We start from the raw sequence: 16,945 nt of genomic DNA on the forward strand, positions 1-16,945 counted from the left end.
CAAAAACTTTCCAGGCCGAGCTTTCACAGCTCAACAAAATTCAGCTGCTTGCAGAAAGGTCAGTCCTCAGCACGACTTATTCTTGGACAAAATTCTGACGCAAACTGCAACACTGATAGAAAACCTCTGAAATATCTTCACACAGCCTCCTGACCTTTGATCTTAAGGAACACAGAATTGTTTGCATGATGCATATATATGTGACTTCTCTCTGGAGTAAAGGGGAAGAAAACTGGTTAGATCAAGTATTAAACATCTCAAATTGACAAATGTTTCATAATAATACATATTTGCTAGAATAAATGTTCTACCTTTTAGGGCTACAAATATTAAAGTCAAAAGTCTATATTCATAAATCAGGAAAGTAGAGCCAATCTGGTGGACTGTGAGTATCACCATATAGTTTATTTTAAAGAGGTTGTTTTTTTTCAGCAGGCAGGAACGTTTCACTTTCACTCTTGTTCCTCATCACTCATTCATTCCAGAGCATGTCTGCTCACGTTAGGAGCTGACAGCACATGACTTAGTGTTTACCTTAAAGTGGACTCAGTGAGCCTTCTTCCACACAGCAGATGCTCTGCATGGTGAGTACACAGCCCGTTAGTACAATCTCTTGCCTGTGTTTAGCTTGTATTTGCTTCATCTAATGTGATATTGATTTCAAATGCAGATGAAAGAGATGAGTTTCTCCTCTGATGTGATGAGTCGGCATGTTTTTGGCTGGGTTTCCATCCTCTGGTTGACTTCAGCAGTCAACATTGCTGGTGAGGCTTTTGTTTTGTGCATGAAAAGACACGTTTATCAAAACAGTACAGAACAGCTAGCGTGGTTCTTCCTGATAATAGTCCAACATATAACCCTCTCTATAGTTAATAGTCCAACATATAACCCTCTCTATAGTTAATAGTCCAACATATAACCCTCTCTATAGTCGCTCTTTGGGTTTAGAACAGATTAAACAAAGTGAGGTTTAGAGGTGCTGGTAGGTGGATTGTTTTTGTTACATCTGGACAGAACCAGGCTAGCTGTTTCCCCCTGTTTCCAGTTGTTGTGCTAAGCTAAGCTAACTGGCTGCTGGCTGTCTACATATTCATCATTCAGAACTGAGAGTGGTATCAATCTTCTTATCTTGCTTTTGGCCATAAAGTGATTATGTGTATTTCCCAAAATGCCTCACTATTCCTTAAGATAGTCATAAAACTGTTTAACCCAGCTGTATACTTACAGCTGCCCCAAATCTAAATGAAAGGTAACTAAAGACTAAAGACTACTTTCACAAAGTAATTATCATAATTTGACCCTCAATGTTTTCAGACAGTGTTTTTTTAATCATCCCTTTCTCTGATAATTCAGCCAGTCAAGGTGTGACGCTGGAGACCATTTCCCAGGTGGTTGCGCAGTGTGGAGAAAATGTGACACTGACATGTGATGCCACCTCATCAGGCAACATTAAATCATTTTCCTGGCTGGCTAAGAATAAAAGTGTGTGTCAATATGGAGACAACGGATCATCTGAGGTTCTGTGTGAAAGCACGGCCCAGCCCCACAGACTCACTCTGTCTCTGCTCAACGTGATGCCGGTCGACCAGGGGAAATACATCTGTAAACTACATTCCACCAGCGGAGCAAAGTCCAACACAACTCATGTTACAGTACAAGGTGAGCGACAACTTTTTCTTTTTTTAAACATGTTGTTCTCGCTGTCTTCTTTTCATCTAAAAGTCCCTGATCATTACAGACTGCATTGGAAGTTGTGGCTCCTCCATCAATGGGTCTCATGCTGAGTGCTGGTTCAATGGAGTTTACCCCATCGGCACCGTCCACTGGTTCCAGGGAGATGGTAACTTCACGCTCTCAGCCAGCACACAGGCAGAGAAGGACCCTCATGGACGGTTCAATGTCTCGAGTACAATTCGTGTACAGAAAGGAAACCTGAATCAGCCGTACGAATGCTCACTGTGGATACCCTCTGCCAGGAAGCGGCTCTCTAGTCAACTAATACCTTTGGTTGAGAAACAGATCAGGTCATCAGGATGCACGGTCAAACTGCAGTGGATCTGTATAATGGCGGGGATCATGACATTTATGATATGAAGAGAAGAAACAGTGTTTCAGTTGTTGATAGAAAAGCAAAAAACAGAAATGAGAGGAGGCAAAGATTGAGGCATTAAAAAGGGTTAGGTGACGGTCTATTCGACTTCTGTAGTTTTGTTTGCAATTGTTGCTGAGTGCTGCCGCTGAGTGGGCACATCATTGTTTTCAACATGTGATCTAATAACTTGCAATTGAGAGCCGACGGGCAACTCTCTTCTCTGGAAAGATGAGACCTGAAGCAACACTTTTTATGACTCCCATGTCTATAATAAAATATCAACATACTTATAATGCGTTATAATCAGCTTACAGCATCGTATAATTGAACTCATTCATGTTCATAATACTTTATAACTATAACGACAACACATTATAGAACATTTTAAGGATATTTTTTTACAACTATGGGAATTTTAATACACAATGTCAGTAATCATGATACCCTATAACACATTATACAATGCTTTATAATGTGTTATGGTGACACTATAAGTATGTTTAAGTAAGTTTGTAAATCTTTAACTGGAGATGAGGAAGTCAGCTGATTTAATGATTGTTTTGAGTACAAATCTAAAAGCGTATTTTGACTTCCCCTCCTGCCTGATTAGGGGGAGTTTGCTTTTCTAAGCTTACTGATTCACTGTTGGCACTCAGAACTAATGACTGTGGACTCTGAGAGGACTTTGACTGATGAAACAATGTGCAGTTATCCTAAAAAAGAGACTCCAACCTTTGCAGAAACAGCATTTGTGTTTTGAAATGCCATAATGTGTTTTGTTTTACTGGTAGTTGTAGGAAATGACTTCATCAAACCTTCACTTCATGCTGATGGCCAGAAGGAGGCAGTCCTCCCATGTAGGAAAGATAAGGAGCGCTGATTTACTGCCTTTACGCACCTCTTGTTTATTGTAAAAGCTTTTTAAATCTGTTTTGTAGTTATGCTACAAAAAAGTGTCAAATATAATGAATTTCATCGAGGTAAGTTTTGTGAGAATATGTCATTTAAAACCCGGCTACAGACAGAAAAAGCAACTCGTTCATATCGTACATCCTCTCTTTTTTAGGATTTGTATCTGGTGTTCCTCAAAGATAAAGTTTCTGTTCCAACCGAATGTGTTTGCTCATCTGTGGTGTGACTATGTCTGTGGAAAGTTATGCGAGTTTAGACATCTGTGTAGGTGGTGGCCTCATACAACAGTATTTGGTTGTGTTTTAGTTTGGTGTTCTTTCTTGAACCATTTTGTGTTTCGCAGCCTGTTGAATATGCTTTTGTATTTCAGTTTGAGTTTGTTGACAATTTGCTCTGAGACGCAACATTCAAATGACAAACAGGTTTTGCTCGGGTGCATAGTGGAAAGACAACTTTTCTTTGCGTTTGTATTTGTATGCATTTCTTCTTTTGTGAAACTGAAATAAACTCAAAAGACCCGATGGAGTCTCTTGCATTAGTGACAAAACATCCTTAATTCTGCAACCGTCTAGTCGGATTTACATGAGCCAACTATGAGCCACTCAGATAAGATTGCCATAAATATAAACATATGTAACCAAGAGTGCAAGCGAGGACATGTGCAGGTATTGTGTTGCACAATTACTTTCCCTCATGTGTTGTTTTCATCACAGTAGGCACCGTTACATAAACAGGAGCAAAGCCACGAAGAGAAACTTAAAAATGAACTTCAAGGCTCAAAGTGAAGAAATGATACATCAGTGAAATAGAAGCAAATGCTCCTCTCCAACCTTCTGCTGCTCCGCAGAGTCAAAGACAAAAGACGGCCGTCACCGGAGGCTTTGAGTTGGTAAACCAAGCTACTGGAGCGGGAGAGGCCGTTAAGATAACATGACCTCAGGAGACCCTGTGGAGAGCAGATACACACTGCAGATGAGTTACTGAGGACAGAACACAGACGAGACACTGACGTGTTTGCTCCAGTAGAACAACAACAACAACATTGGATTAATTGCAGATCAGTCGTGTTTTATTCAGTACACTCAGGGAACACAATCCATAACCTATAATCATTCAGGATTAATATCAACAGAATATTACAATACTACACACTATATAAGTCTACATGTGGAAATTAGTATGAGCATCATTATCAAGGCTTAAAGGAATACTTTGACATTTTGGGATATACTGTTTGCATATTCAGTTTGCAGATTGACACACGGTGGTATCAATCTTCTCATCTATCTCTGTGCGGGAAACTGAATATGTGCATCTCATGAATGTTGATGGTTGTATTCACACGCTGCTGTGAAGAGAACGTATTGTAGAAAACAGTGGTTGGTGTTTCATAATGGGAACAACAAATATTCACCCACTGTTATGTTAAAATCAATGATCTTTATATGCGAATAACTGCTTGTCTTTTTTTCAAGTGAGGAACGTTGTTTATCTTGTGTTGTGTCAGCAATATTACAAATATGCTGTTAAATAATCCTACAAGAGCCGTGTGTAAACACTACGAACCACAAACGTAAGCACACAATGTATATATTATCGTACAGAAGAAATGAACATCTGTCAAATCAGATCTAATCCAGATGTTTGCAGGCTAAGCTGGACCTCAACCTTTGTGTCTGCAAAGACAACAGCGTTGAGTTGAGACTAAAACACTGTTGCCATGGTGAACCTGAGCTGCTGAAGCTTTTCATAAAGACAATATGTCGGCTTTGTCTCAAATTTGCTGGTTTTCTTCTTTTGGTGCAGAAAATTGGAGCCCAGCAATCAGATATGCTTGGCTTTGAAGGGCACTCCGGTTCGAGGAGCAATCCGATTCCCCATCAAGTAAGAGGTCAAACTCTTATCTGAGGGCCGGTTGCATTCACTTTATTTGTAGTTAGTACAAATAAAGGGTTTGTGGGTTCAAACAGCACTTTGTGGGACTATAGGGAAGCGTTCATCTCAGAAGTAATTCAGCTAATCGCTGACATCACTGATGTCTTTTGTTTGATTCTTATTTCATGACACATGCTCTTAAGAGTAGATGTGTCACAGTCAGGAGAGCGGCAGGAGCCAATGGAAGAATGATAATACAATGTTAGCAGGAAATCACTCATCAGGCAGACTGGTGCAGTTCAATGATTTACATAGAAAAGCTTACAATGGCAGCAGGTCTGGCAGGCGGGTAACAGGCAGACAGGTATAGCTGCATTGAAACATGACAGAGAACAAAGGAACCTGGGCTGGAGTACAACAGCAGGGTCTCATGAGAGGGAATGGGGAGCAGCTGGGTGATTGCAGGTGAGGAGGTGGACGAGGAAAGGCCGTGCAGAGCAGACGAGTGAAGTGGAAGACGGGGCACGTTCAATGTGAACACGGTGTGCTTTGTTTCCACGAACCGTTGTGAAGCGGTGAGCAGTGGGCTTTGAGGCATGTGTTCTCTCGTTAGGTGGATGTGTCAGAGGTGTTACTCATGCATCATAGCAGTCTTGAAGGTAAGAAGTGGATTATTGCTCACCTGTTGGATCACTATAATTAGGGACCACTGTCTCCTCATAACCCGTCACTCAATTGGGATGTTCTCTGCTATTATGGACAGCGAGTGCAGTGTGTAAGAGTGTGTTAACACGTATATTTACAGATTTCATCAGGCTCTGAAAAATCCTTGGAAAAGAATGAAAAGAAAAGCCTTCTCTGGGACAAGACTTGTGTGATCCGTCTGTTCACGTTGACTCTCTGAAGAGGAAACAGAGTTCAGCTGAACAATGCAAACTGTGAAAGATATACAACACAAATACCTGGCCGGTTTCCTTCCGCGTGACAAGTGAAAGGCCTCCTGTTTAAAGGCATCCATGCAGAACTTGACAAACACAAAATGACGTAAATCCTGGGTGTTATCTAGAATCATGTAGCAGACCATGTCCCGTACGAATGAGGAGAACAAAATAAATAAGAAAGAGTACAACGTGCACACAATATATATTTGTGGTGAGAGTCATTCCACAAAGAGAGAGGACTCATCATCACAAACCTCTCCGATCCTCAGAAGCTGCTTTGTCGTTAAAGACCACATCTGTACTGATGTGCAACATATTATTCAGCTTTCGCCTCCCACATCTTTTGTTCTGTTGGCCAGATATTCTTTCAACATTGTGTATATATACAGTATAATATATACACAGACCTGAGTTCACAGCAGCTACTCCTTACCCTTTTCATCATGAGTGGAAATGCTTTCTCGGAATAACGCACTTCTCCACATCCTTAAGTGGAGCGGTTACCCATCTATAAACGAAGTTCCAGGAAAGTTGTAATTTCTTCTTCTTCCAACCTTTAACAGACCAATTAAGTCATGCATCACGAAGTGGAGTGAAAAAAGCAGTGACGTACCTTTACAGACGGACACACGTCTGTAAAGATAGTCATGTTTTACATTGGAAATGTAAAACATGACTATAAAAATTAGTATTTTCCCCAACAGCAGCAAGATCCGCAGATGAATGATCTGTATCTTTGTTCTGTATCTTTGTGCAGATGTCTGTCACTGACAGTCAATCAGCTGCATGCTATGTTCTCCTATTTTTTACATGTAAAAAATAAAACCTCTCGACATTTGCAGTATTTTTTAGCGGTGATGAATAAACGTGTTCCACAACGTAAGAACTACATCTGTTGCTAATATTGAACTTAATGAATACTTACAACCACAGTTACATAAAATAAAGGTTACGTCACCTTCCAATTATTTTATGTAACTGCGGTTGTTCAGGCTGCTCCTCTCCGCTCTGATCCTCGGCATTCTTCCATCCGTGGATACTGAGCGCTATCACCTCATGCAGTGCTTCCACAACACTTCCTGTAAACACTCATGAGGTCTGCAGCCATGTGGAAGACGTGGCAAAAGTAATCAGGAAGACGTCGTCCAATAGTTAATCAGCTGGATTAAACTGAATTAGAATAATTGTCTACAACTCATGCAGTGATGATACAGAACAATAAATCCATTACTTTGCTACATTTCCAATGTATGTCTCTAATAAGGCACAATTGGACAGTTTAAAAACTATACATGTGTAAAGGAATACATTTCAAAACATGTTTAATATTTTTCTAACTTTCTTTGCAGTATTGTTCATAATTCATGAGATTTTTTTCATGTTTCAGTGCCGATTGTTCTCTTTCACACCTCTGACTTTGATGTATTTGTATTATGTTGGGTGTAATGTGTATAATATGTCTAACTGTATGCAGTGGAAGTGCAAACATATGCCGTTTGCCGTATGTAGTATACGTTTATATTTTTGGTTCAGACCCGAAGGAAGCGTGGGCCATGTTGCCATGGTAACAGCTAATGAGGAACCAAACAAACAATTCTACGTCCGTGAAAATGAACGTAGTCTTCATTTCATCTCAAGGTCTACTGAGATGGAACGTCACCTTCAAGGATGCAAAGCACAATAAAAACACATCGGGGATCAAATGCTTTTCAAGAGCAACATTTAATCAGACGTCCTCACGGACTCCTCTGCGCTTTGGAGAGATGTGGAGACGTTTGTGTACAACAAGAAGAGATATTCTAAGTCCTTCCCAAACTTTAATATTATTCTAGTTGAATTCATTTTGTACACAGATACATTAATCCTAAACCCCGTTTAACCTTCTGTATATCGACTTGTTTAATTGTTTATTTATCACGTCTAACTACGTTGTTTTTTATATTTAATTTAATTAATTTGCTTTTCATATTTAATTTGATTGACTAACTTTTTTACGCAGTGGAACCGTGTTAAGATGCTCATGACCTGCTGGATGTCAATGTTGTTCACAATGTTAAATAAAATAATTAGCTTCACGGGAACATCATGACAGGTGCATTAAAAAATAGACAAGGTTATTTACATCTAATGAAGTTCGTCTGCTTGTTAAGCAGGACTATAATAGACCCACATGGGCCTCTTTAAACAACACTTTTGTCGTCCTTATAACGATGCATTTTATTCAAACATCAACTACTGCCAAACGGCACTCACCCGTTTTTTTGGACTCATTCTCTGAATAAAGATGAAACTACTGGTTCACCCAGAGTAACACTATCAGAGGGAAGCCAGGTGTGCTGGCTCCGCTGGAGTCTACGGTCGTCCTGTCGGTAGACGTGGCTGATCACATTACTACCCATTATCTCGCTGCGTTACACAGTCAAACAGAAACCAACCAGCTGCGCCTTCTTGATGAGCTTCATGACACTCAAGAGTTTTTACACTTCCGCCTCAGAGGCAGAGTGCAGTGTTTGTGTGTATGTCAAGTTAGAGATGGAGTGTCTGTGTGTGTGTGTGTGTGTGTGTGTGTTTGCAGTCTGCAGCTGACAGCCCAGTAACATTAGGACCTACACTGGGAAATCAGGCGAAAGGTCACAGTTGAACTCATTGACTGCTGAGGAGGAGGATGTCATTGCTGATTCAACAGAATCAGCTCTGTGTACTAACAATGGAGACCTCTGTGTTCAGTGTGTGCACTTTTTAAAGTTTAAATGAATTCCCATTTTGGCTGTGGGGAAAAGAGGTGGACATATTTTTAAATAATAAAACAGCAGTCATTTTGTGAGATGTTCAAGCTAAATAAATAAAATGAGATGTTTGTGTATTGTGTTCATTTAAAGTACAGCAGCTACACAGTATTGTTTTAGAATAGACGGTGGTGTTGTGTCTCGTATAGTTAACAGGTTCTAAATGGCTAAATCTGGTAGCTTGAGAGGCAAGTTAGGAGCACTATATCAAATAAAACTTAAATAAGTTGTCTCAAGTTCTTGTTTCAAAACATTGTACAATAAAAGAAAGAGTCTTGTCAGTGGCTTCCTCCATGTCGGTCGAGCTGGTGCTAATGTAACCTCGGTTGTTGCCTGACTGCAGCTGTGCTTGGAGAACGAGTTAACCTTGAGGAAGGGTTGAGAGGCACAAACCAAAGGACTTCAAAACAGTAGATGAGAGAATATGTTTATCTTGCAGAGGGCAGAATGTGCTGGAAAACAAACGGACATCTTTGAAGTCATTCTCAGTAGGTCCCTGTGTGGTTTATTACCTCAGGTAGCATGTTGCAGAAGTTGTTCATGACTAAATAATTCACAAAGCTGCCATTGGTTATCTCCATGTTTTCCATTCAACAAAAAGTGTATTTATTCTCAACAGTCTCATTGATCAGTCAAGCTGACGGCTCTTCTACTTCTGTGTGACCACAATAGATTTGTCCAACGAGATGTTTGCTGTGACTGAATGACATCGGTTGATCTGCAGCACGATGTACCAATCCCTGCACCAGCACTCCTGTCTGTTTAGATCCTGGTTCACAGAGATCAACAGAGAACGGCACTAAAAAGGCAACAGGAGTCAGGGGCAGACAAGAGAAGAATAAACTACGGGATGAGTGGTGTGAATCGCTTGCAGGTGTGTTTAAAAACGTTAATTATTTCTGGCGTGTACATGCCATCAGGCAAACCAAGTCAAATGCGGTCACCGGTGGGCTGCTGTGTCTGTGGGTCGGTCAAATGGATACAGCTTATACATATTTATCTATTTCTATATTGTTACCGCCGGCCCCGGGCTGCAGCACCACGTGACCCGTGACCCGGAGAGTGGCAATGGCAATGTCATGATGAACTAGCTGATGTGGAACTGTAGAGTAATGTCATACATGCAGATGTATAAGAAACCGAACTGGATTCTGTCTGAATCTTTTTACAATATTTTTGTAGCGTAGGTGTACAATATGTATGAGCTCACTTTCTGTGAAAGGATCGGAAGGGAATCAACACAGATTTAAGGATCATTTGGCGGGTACACTGACTGAATCCTCTCTCACACATTATACACAAAATAACAATGAAATAATGCTGCACAAAAACACTTTACCATTTAAACTAAATGTTGTAACAGGACTTTAATTAAAAATGTTCAACAACACAACAAACTAGCAGGGGAAGGTCGATCTCCACCACCTCCAGCTTTCCTCCTCGCAGCTTATTTTATGCTAATTCTATGCTGATTTATTTTGCATACGCTGGTCATGGTGTTTCATGAGATGAAACTGAAAAAGAAAAGTTAAATACGAGGATTCAACCAACTTGCTTTCATTACATGCAAGACTACATTTTATAGCTTCTGAACATAATTTAATTTCAATCTGGTGTACCGAGAATATTAAAGTGTTAATTCCATTAAACGTGATCATAATAATTAAATGTGACATTATTGTTTGACTGGTGGGGCTAATCAAAAGGCAGAGAGAGAACTACTTGGTATGCCGTGCAGCTGCCTTAGTATCACACACCGGGGGTCCAAATGTGATTCAAGGATTCATAAAGTCATTTTCACAAAGGTTTGCTAAACCCTTTCTCCTACAGCGATGCTCCGATCATTACTTAGCAACCGTATCGTTATATAGTTTGGATGGTGACGTATCTTTTAATCACATTCCCAAAACCAAAAATGCAAGAGCGACAGTTTATATGGAAGGGATTAAACTGTGTGTTCTTTTGCTCTACCGTAACATGTTAGCATTCCAGGCTAGCTAGCTTACTATCTAAAGTGACAGAGGCTACTTGACTGTGTTACTGTGTGACATTACAGCAGGTAACATTAGAAACAGATCTGATTAGAACCGGAACACCCAGTGTTCAAGAGCCAAGAGGCTATCGGATATATCGGAGTTTGTTCTGCTTTTTATTTGGTTGGGGAAGTTTACGTACCAGCAGCTTTAGTTACGTTTGCCATTAATCTTTGCACTCGAATCCTTTTCTTTTGTAAAAGTGAAAGATGTTTGAAAGTACGAATATTAAAGCTTAAATCTAACCTCTGTGATCCTCGTCCAAGTATCCTTTTCTATAAGCTTTTAAATTGTGATCATCAGCTGGTAAAGATGCAGAATCTCTGCGTTGGACATAAAGCGTTAGCTTTAGCCTCGTATGCACATTTCATGTTCCTTTTACAAGGTTCTTGTTTTAAAACAAATCATCTGGAAGCATTAAAAAGTCAGCTGGTGACCCCGTTGTCAACCAAGCTTTAGCTCCCGCTAGCTAGCTAGCTAGTGACAGCAGGGCTACAGCCAAATCTGCTAGCAACAGTCAATAAAATCCACGGGGTGAGAAGCCTGCTTTATTAAATGTGTGAATCAAAGTAGCATTTTTTTTTAATGACAACGTGACAAAGGGGGAGAGGGTTTAGCTGTTGATTACCCATCATTATTAAACGTGAAGAGGAGTTCACCTTGTTTTGTTACATCCTAATCTGTCAAAGTGTTAGTTGGAAGCGGGAAGGCAGTGACGCTCCACTAACAAGATTCACCACGACACGCATTACTGCAGCCGCCTGCAGAGAGCACACGATACTAAAGCAGCACTACTGGTAATATGAATAACCAGAGGGCAAAAGGTTTCTGTGTAAAAGTCTGTGTGGAAAATGTTGTGTAACAGTTTAAAATGTAAAATTGGGACAGAAGAAAAATAAGAGCAGCAACAGCTCTGGTTTCACACTCCAACGAATGTATCCTATTAAAAATAGAAAGAAATCGATGCAGTCTATAAATATAATAGTACATTTTCATCTTGGACTCACCCTGATGTGATGTTCTGAAAATAAAACTTACATTTTGAGAAATCCATATAAATGTGTCTGGGTCTCGATGCACTGCTCCCTGACGCTTTGGACAACAACTGGAAACAGGCTTGGGAACTCTTCACCTCACAGTAATGAGCACAGCGGGGCACATAACGTCGGGAATGGCATTTGAGTGTGGGGGACGTTCTCTTACGGCTTTATTTTTGGGAACCTGGCACCATGGCGCACATTGCAGTCAAATGCGGGGCCCTGTCCAGTGTGTTGGGGGTGTGCCAAACACACTTGGTAATTTCAAGTGTCCAAGCTGTACATGCATCAAAAACATGACATTCAGCTCCAAATGAAGCTTTAAATGACTTAACTATTACATGTATTGGGAATGGAAAGCAACAAATGAAAAAGGATACTGCTACCTGATATTTCACTCAAACCCAAAATAAGTACCTGCTGCTTTTCTCCCCTCTTACGCGGCTGTCCTCCCCACCTCAAGGCCACAGTTTGCATAACAAAGTCCTCGAACATCCAGTCTGAGAGGTTTTTAGCTTCATCGTGGGATGTTCTGGTTAAATATGCGTTTGAACGTGTGTCTCCCACCGCCCTGGGCTTCTGTAATGGCCAGTGAGCGCTGCAGACCCCTGATGCAAGCAACGACTCCCCTTCAATCATTATTAAAGAAGAGAAGCTGCCAGAGTTGTCTTGTCACATACATGTTGACCCTGAGAAATGAAAGAGGAGACTCTATGTTGAAATAGAAATGAGGATTCAGGCCCAAAACATTCGATAACTGTGTTAAATGACTGGTGTGTGTGCCTTAAAGGTTAATATCTTAATTTAGAAAAAAACCACACACACACACACACACACAGAGCCTTTTAACTCAAAACAACACTGCCAGCGACATGCTGTTGCTCCTGCCCCCACCACACACACATCTCTCTTATCCAGGACATGATGTTCCAGAGCCAAAGGACAATATCAGAAAACCTGTCGCCAAACTTGAGAGGGAGGAGGTTTGAACACACACTCATTAGAGCCACCTGCATGTGCGCTCTCAAAGTCACTAAGCCACTGAACGAAGAGAATGGATCAAGAGAAATGAGTGGGCCGGTGTTAGTGGGCTCTTGTCTTCTGTACTTGTTGACATGCACATAAGAGGTCTGGAATTTACAGGATATGTTCTATAAGAAAAATATGAGAGCGAGTTAAGACGAATAGAAAATCTCTGGATTTATTATCCCCACTTTTCAGCATTTGCACAGACTTCTTTCTGGACAAACACTGGCAAAAGCTAAAGCCAAGACAAAGCAATATCAAGCTGTCCCTTTCCCAATCTGTATCCACGCCCGGTTAAAACCTGCCAAAGTCAATCCCTGGTAAATCCGCGGTAGTTCTGGCCTTTTAAAAAGTAACTCAAATGTCTCCACGGGGAAGAATCCATCCAGAAATGTGCGGTTAGATCGCTCCCTCGTCGAGGCCATTATGGATGTGTCACGCTGGGTCTGAGGAACAGTCTGCAGAATCAGACCTCAGTGATAAATTGATGTCAGGTGATGTTACCGTCACTGTTCACCCCCCAAAAACAGTGAAACAGTCCATCAAAGTTGAGCTTATTTCGGCTGAAACCCTCCTGTAGTTAATGGAAGGAACTTCTACAAAGTATAAGTTTGACATGCGGACAATAAAATTCTGTTCTTTAAATAAGAACACACTGTACACTCCTATTCTGCTCTTTACGCAGCCATTGAATGGGATTAATAGCTTTCTTAAGCAATCAACCTCACATTTAATCCATCGGCAAACAAAGTGTGCAGACCCCGAGTCTGTTCAGACTTCATCATACTCTCCACTGGAGTGCCGTCCTTAAATTGCCCACTTAGCTCAGCTGTAAAGATCAAATGGCTTTACAGCATGGCGCAGCGTTTCAGGGTCAGCCTCCTTAACAGTTTACGGTACATCTGTGTTTATTTACGCCATACATTGCATGCCCACATTAGCAATTACTACCAGCTCTTTTTGTTCTTAGGTTCCTGCATGCAGTGCAAACTTCAAATGCCAAGTTCAGACATGGTGGCCTTCTCACCCGAGTACACGTCAGCGGCACTGGACCAACACAGTGTGACGGGGCGAACTGTCCCGTCACTTATTAAAACATGACGGGCCACTCGTTCCAACACACCCTGTTGAATACACACACAGACACAATACACACACATGCCTGTGTCCTCCAGCTATTTTTTTATTATTAACTATTAATGGCTGATCAAACACTGCTGAGTAACTTAAATAAATATCAAGTGCCATTTTTCCTTCGAACAGTTTGCTGAATAATCCACAGGTATACAGAATAAACCTCCCTTTCTTCTTTCATAATTATTCTTTAATCAGCCACAGGTGAGCAGTGTGCAAAAATAATACTTGATCAACAGAGCGCTCGGTCCTGAGAGATCGTTTCCGTCCACTGTGCCCCCAAAAAACAGCCTTGTACTCTGAGAACAATCTGTTCCTTCCCACGGCACAGTCATCATAACAGACTAGCGCCTCAGAGCCAGTGTGGGAGACCAGCAACTCAATACTGCAACACAGCCCAGGACAACGCCTGCTGCTACAAAAACTATACCAATACACACATTTCTATAAATCAAACGGTAAAAAATGTTTGCTTGTTGTTCAGACAAGTGAGAGTGAGATGCGCAGGAAAAGATGGCAAGTATTTAAAAACAAGACTGACCATGTCAGCGGTTCGTTTAGCAGGTTAGCATGCCAGCAATAAAACAACAAATGAATACAGTGGGTTGATTGTTGTCTGATAAGAATGATTGAAATGAATGGGATCACGCTTAATGTGGCTTAACAGAAGTGTAATGCCCGGGTCACTGTCTGCGTGTCCATGGCAGACCTTTTTATATTGGCGCCCATGTTAACAGCTTAGAGCAAAAGAAAATTAAAAAAATAAAACATGTTTGGAGTTCAACAAAAGGCACGTGGGAGACTCCATTAGGCCCCTCTTTTGACATTTACTTTTTATTGAATTTAAAGCTGAACAAATCATTATTTCTACATTAACAATGGATCAAATGACCTTTTGTGACGTCGCCTGAGAGACTCCACAGACACTCATCTGGCTGTATAGTTTTCCTCATTTCAGACTATTTGTTTTGGTTTTATAACCTTGCAACTTTCATGTTTTGGTTGCGTCTCACAGCTCTCATTAACATTGGTTTCAGCCACATGAAGGAGCAGTTTTCTGAACAGAAAAATCCCAAAATCTGACAGAAGTCTATAGCTGCTCAGCACCAAATGACAGATGTTTATTTCACGTGTTCTCTGATTGTTCTGTTAACTCCAAGTGGCCAATAAAATCAGTTATAGCTGCTTTAAAGACACCGTTACATTCACCTTTTTTTTTTTTTTTTTTTTACACAAAGTACTACCTTCAAAGTTTACACCTGAGGGTGCTTAGATATATTTATATATATATATATATATATATATATATATATATGCGCTCCCATGCGGGCCCTGTCTTGCTGTGTTTAATGGAGTGAAGAACCTGACAGACGGAGTGCTCAGAGGCTTTGAGCTTTACTTCCAGACAGGTTTGGTCTCCGGGAGGAAGCAGAGGTCAGGAAGGCCAGAGTTGACATTCCGGAGTCCCTCGCTGAGAGTTTATGAAATGCAGAACGTAACGGCAACATCAGGAAATGTGCTGGAATTGTGATTCAAACAGACAATTATATTGCAAAATATTTGTTTTCTCAACAGTAAATGAGATTTAAACACATCTGAATAATGAACACACGGGTATGTGATCCGTTTGAATATATATATATATAATCTTGGCACAGACACACCAACCTGAACGAGCCAAGAGGAACTCACGTTTCACAATAATTCAAAAATCACACAATGTGTTGAAATATGGGGACATGAAGTGTGCTTTCGATACGCCTAATTAGCCAATGTACCCCATTGCCGTTCTCCAGAGGGAACAGTTGGACTCATAATGAATGACGGCTATAATAACGTGCACATATCTACTCATGAATCCCTTTTAGCTCGGGTAATGGCTTCGGTGGTATCTTAGCAACAAACACAGAGAGCGTGTGAGAGATCTCTGTACGATGATAATAAGTGTAATATGATGGAGACAATGATATTAAACACACTCCTTCCTTAGAGGATCAGAACATCTGTCTCTGCCGCCTCATGACATGTGAGCAGAGTGTCGGATGACATAAGACATCTCACTTTGTGAGTGTACTATTAGCATTAATGGTCTAAAGTGACTGCACTGCATCTCTCCTTGTGGAAAGTGAGATTGTTTATATTCAACTGAACAGTCTCACTGGGATAAATGACATTTTATTGTGGACATCAACAGCAAATGATTGGCAGTGTTTTTGCCGGGGCAGCCTGCATCTGTGTCATCCAAACTAAATGACTGAACGATTCTCTCTTTTATTTTTATTAAACTTTAAAAGTACAAGCTGGTTCAACATCTTCAGAGAGGGTTAAGTAATAGTTCTATAGAGTATTTATTCTGTATACTTTTCCTAAATTTGACCCTTAAAACGCAAACGTGCCCGTGACTGGAAAACAGATTCCTCTTCATTTGACAAAAACAACCTCCGCAAAAAACGTTGCAGCTCTTCTGGAGCTTTCGATCACACCACCAGATCTTCATCAGCAGATGGAGGAAGATGTCATGAAGATCCTCAGACCAGCTACCAAATGAGACCGAGGGTGCTTTGTCAACGGCTGTCTCCATAGAAAAAGGTAACAAATCATATTTACCTCATCGATGTGGAACTTTGACAGAATGTTGAATTGTATATTTCATGATTGAATTGATTTGCTCATTTGTTTCAAACAAATGCTTCACTGTAGTTCCTTTAATGATCCGAGCACGTATCCAAACATCTGCACATTTAACTAACTACTGTAACTGATTCACAAGCATTGATCAAAGTGTGAGATGAATGATTCATGGCTGATTCATTTATGACAGTAAGTATTAAACAGACTGCACCATCGCTGCTCTTCAGTCAAAACTATCCATGACTCTGAAGTCTGCATTTTACACACACACACACACACTTAAGTAAAAGCACTTCTCTCGTACATTTTTTTTCCCACCCTTACTCTTCTTGTTTTGCATGAGTGTCTGTGATTGGCTGCTGCAAGCTCAGGGAGCGGGAGATGCTGCCCTCTCCTGATTGGCTGAGAGCAGAAGGGGGCAGGTGATGTGTGAACATAAATAAAAAAGTGCAGCCCTGACAGGCACACTCGCATGCAC

General features: G+C 40.8%; 1 protein-coding gene across 1 annotated transcript; it reads left to right on the forward strand.

Annotated features, from left to right (window-relative positions):
- Positions 1 to 460: 460 nt before the first annotated feature.
- LOC116391580 (cell adhesion molecule 3-like) lies at positions 461 to 3,519 on the forward strand. The gene is made up of 4 exons (XM_031862314.1): positions 461 to 584; positions 671 to 764; positions 1,354 to 1,659; positions 1,739 to 3,519. The coding sequence occupies exons 1-4, from the start codon at positions 573 to 575 to the stop codon at positions 2,092 to 2,094; spliced, it is 768 nt and encodes a 255-aa protein (XP_031718174.1). The 5' UTR covers positions 461 to 572; the 3' UTR covers positions 2,095 to 3,519.
- Positions 3,520 to 16,945: the final 13,426 nt, after the last annotated feature.

This window comes from Anarrhichthys ocellatus, unplaced genomic scaffold, assembly GCF_004355925.1.
Source record: "Anarrhichthys ocellatus isolate YVR2014 unplaced genomic scaffold, GSC_Weel_1.0 scaffold26, whole genome shotgun sequence".
In the NCBI taxonomy this organism is placed as follows: domain Eukaryota; kingdom Metazoa; phylum Chordata; class Actinopteri; order Perciformes; family Anarhichadidae; genus Anarrhichthys; species Anarrhichthys ocellatus.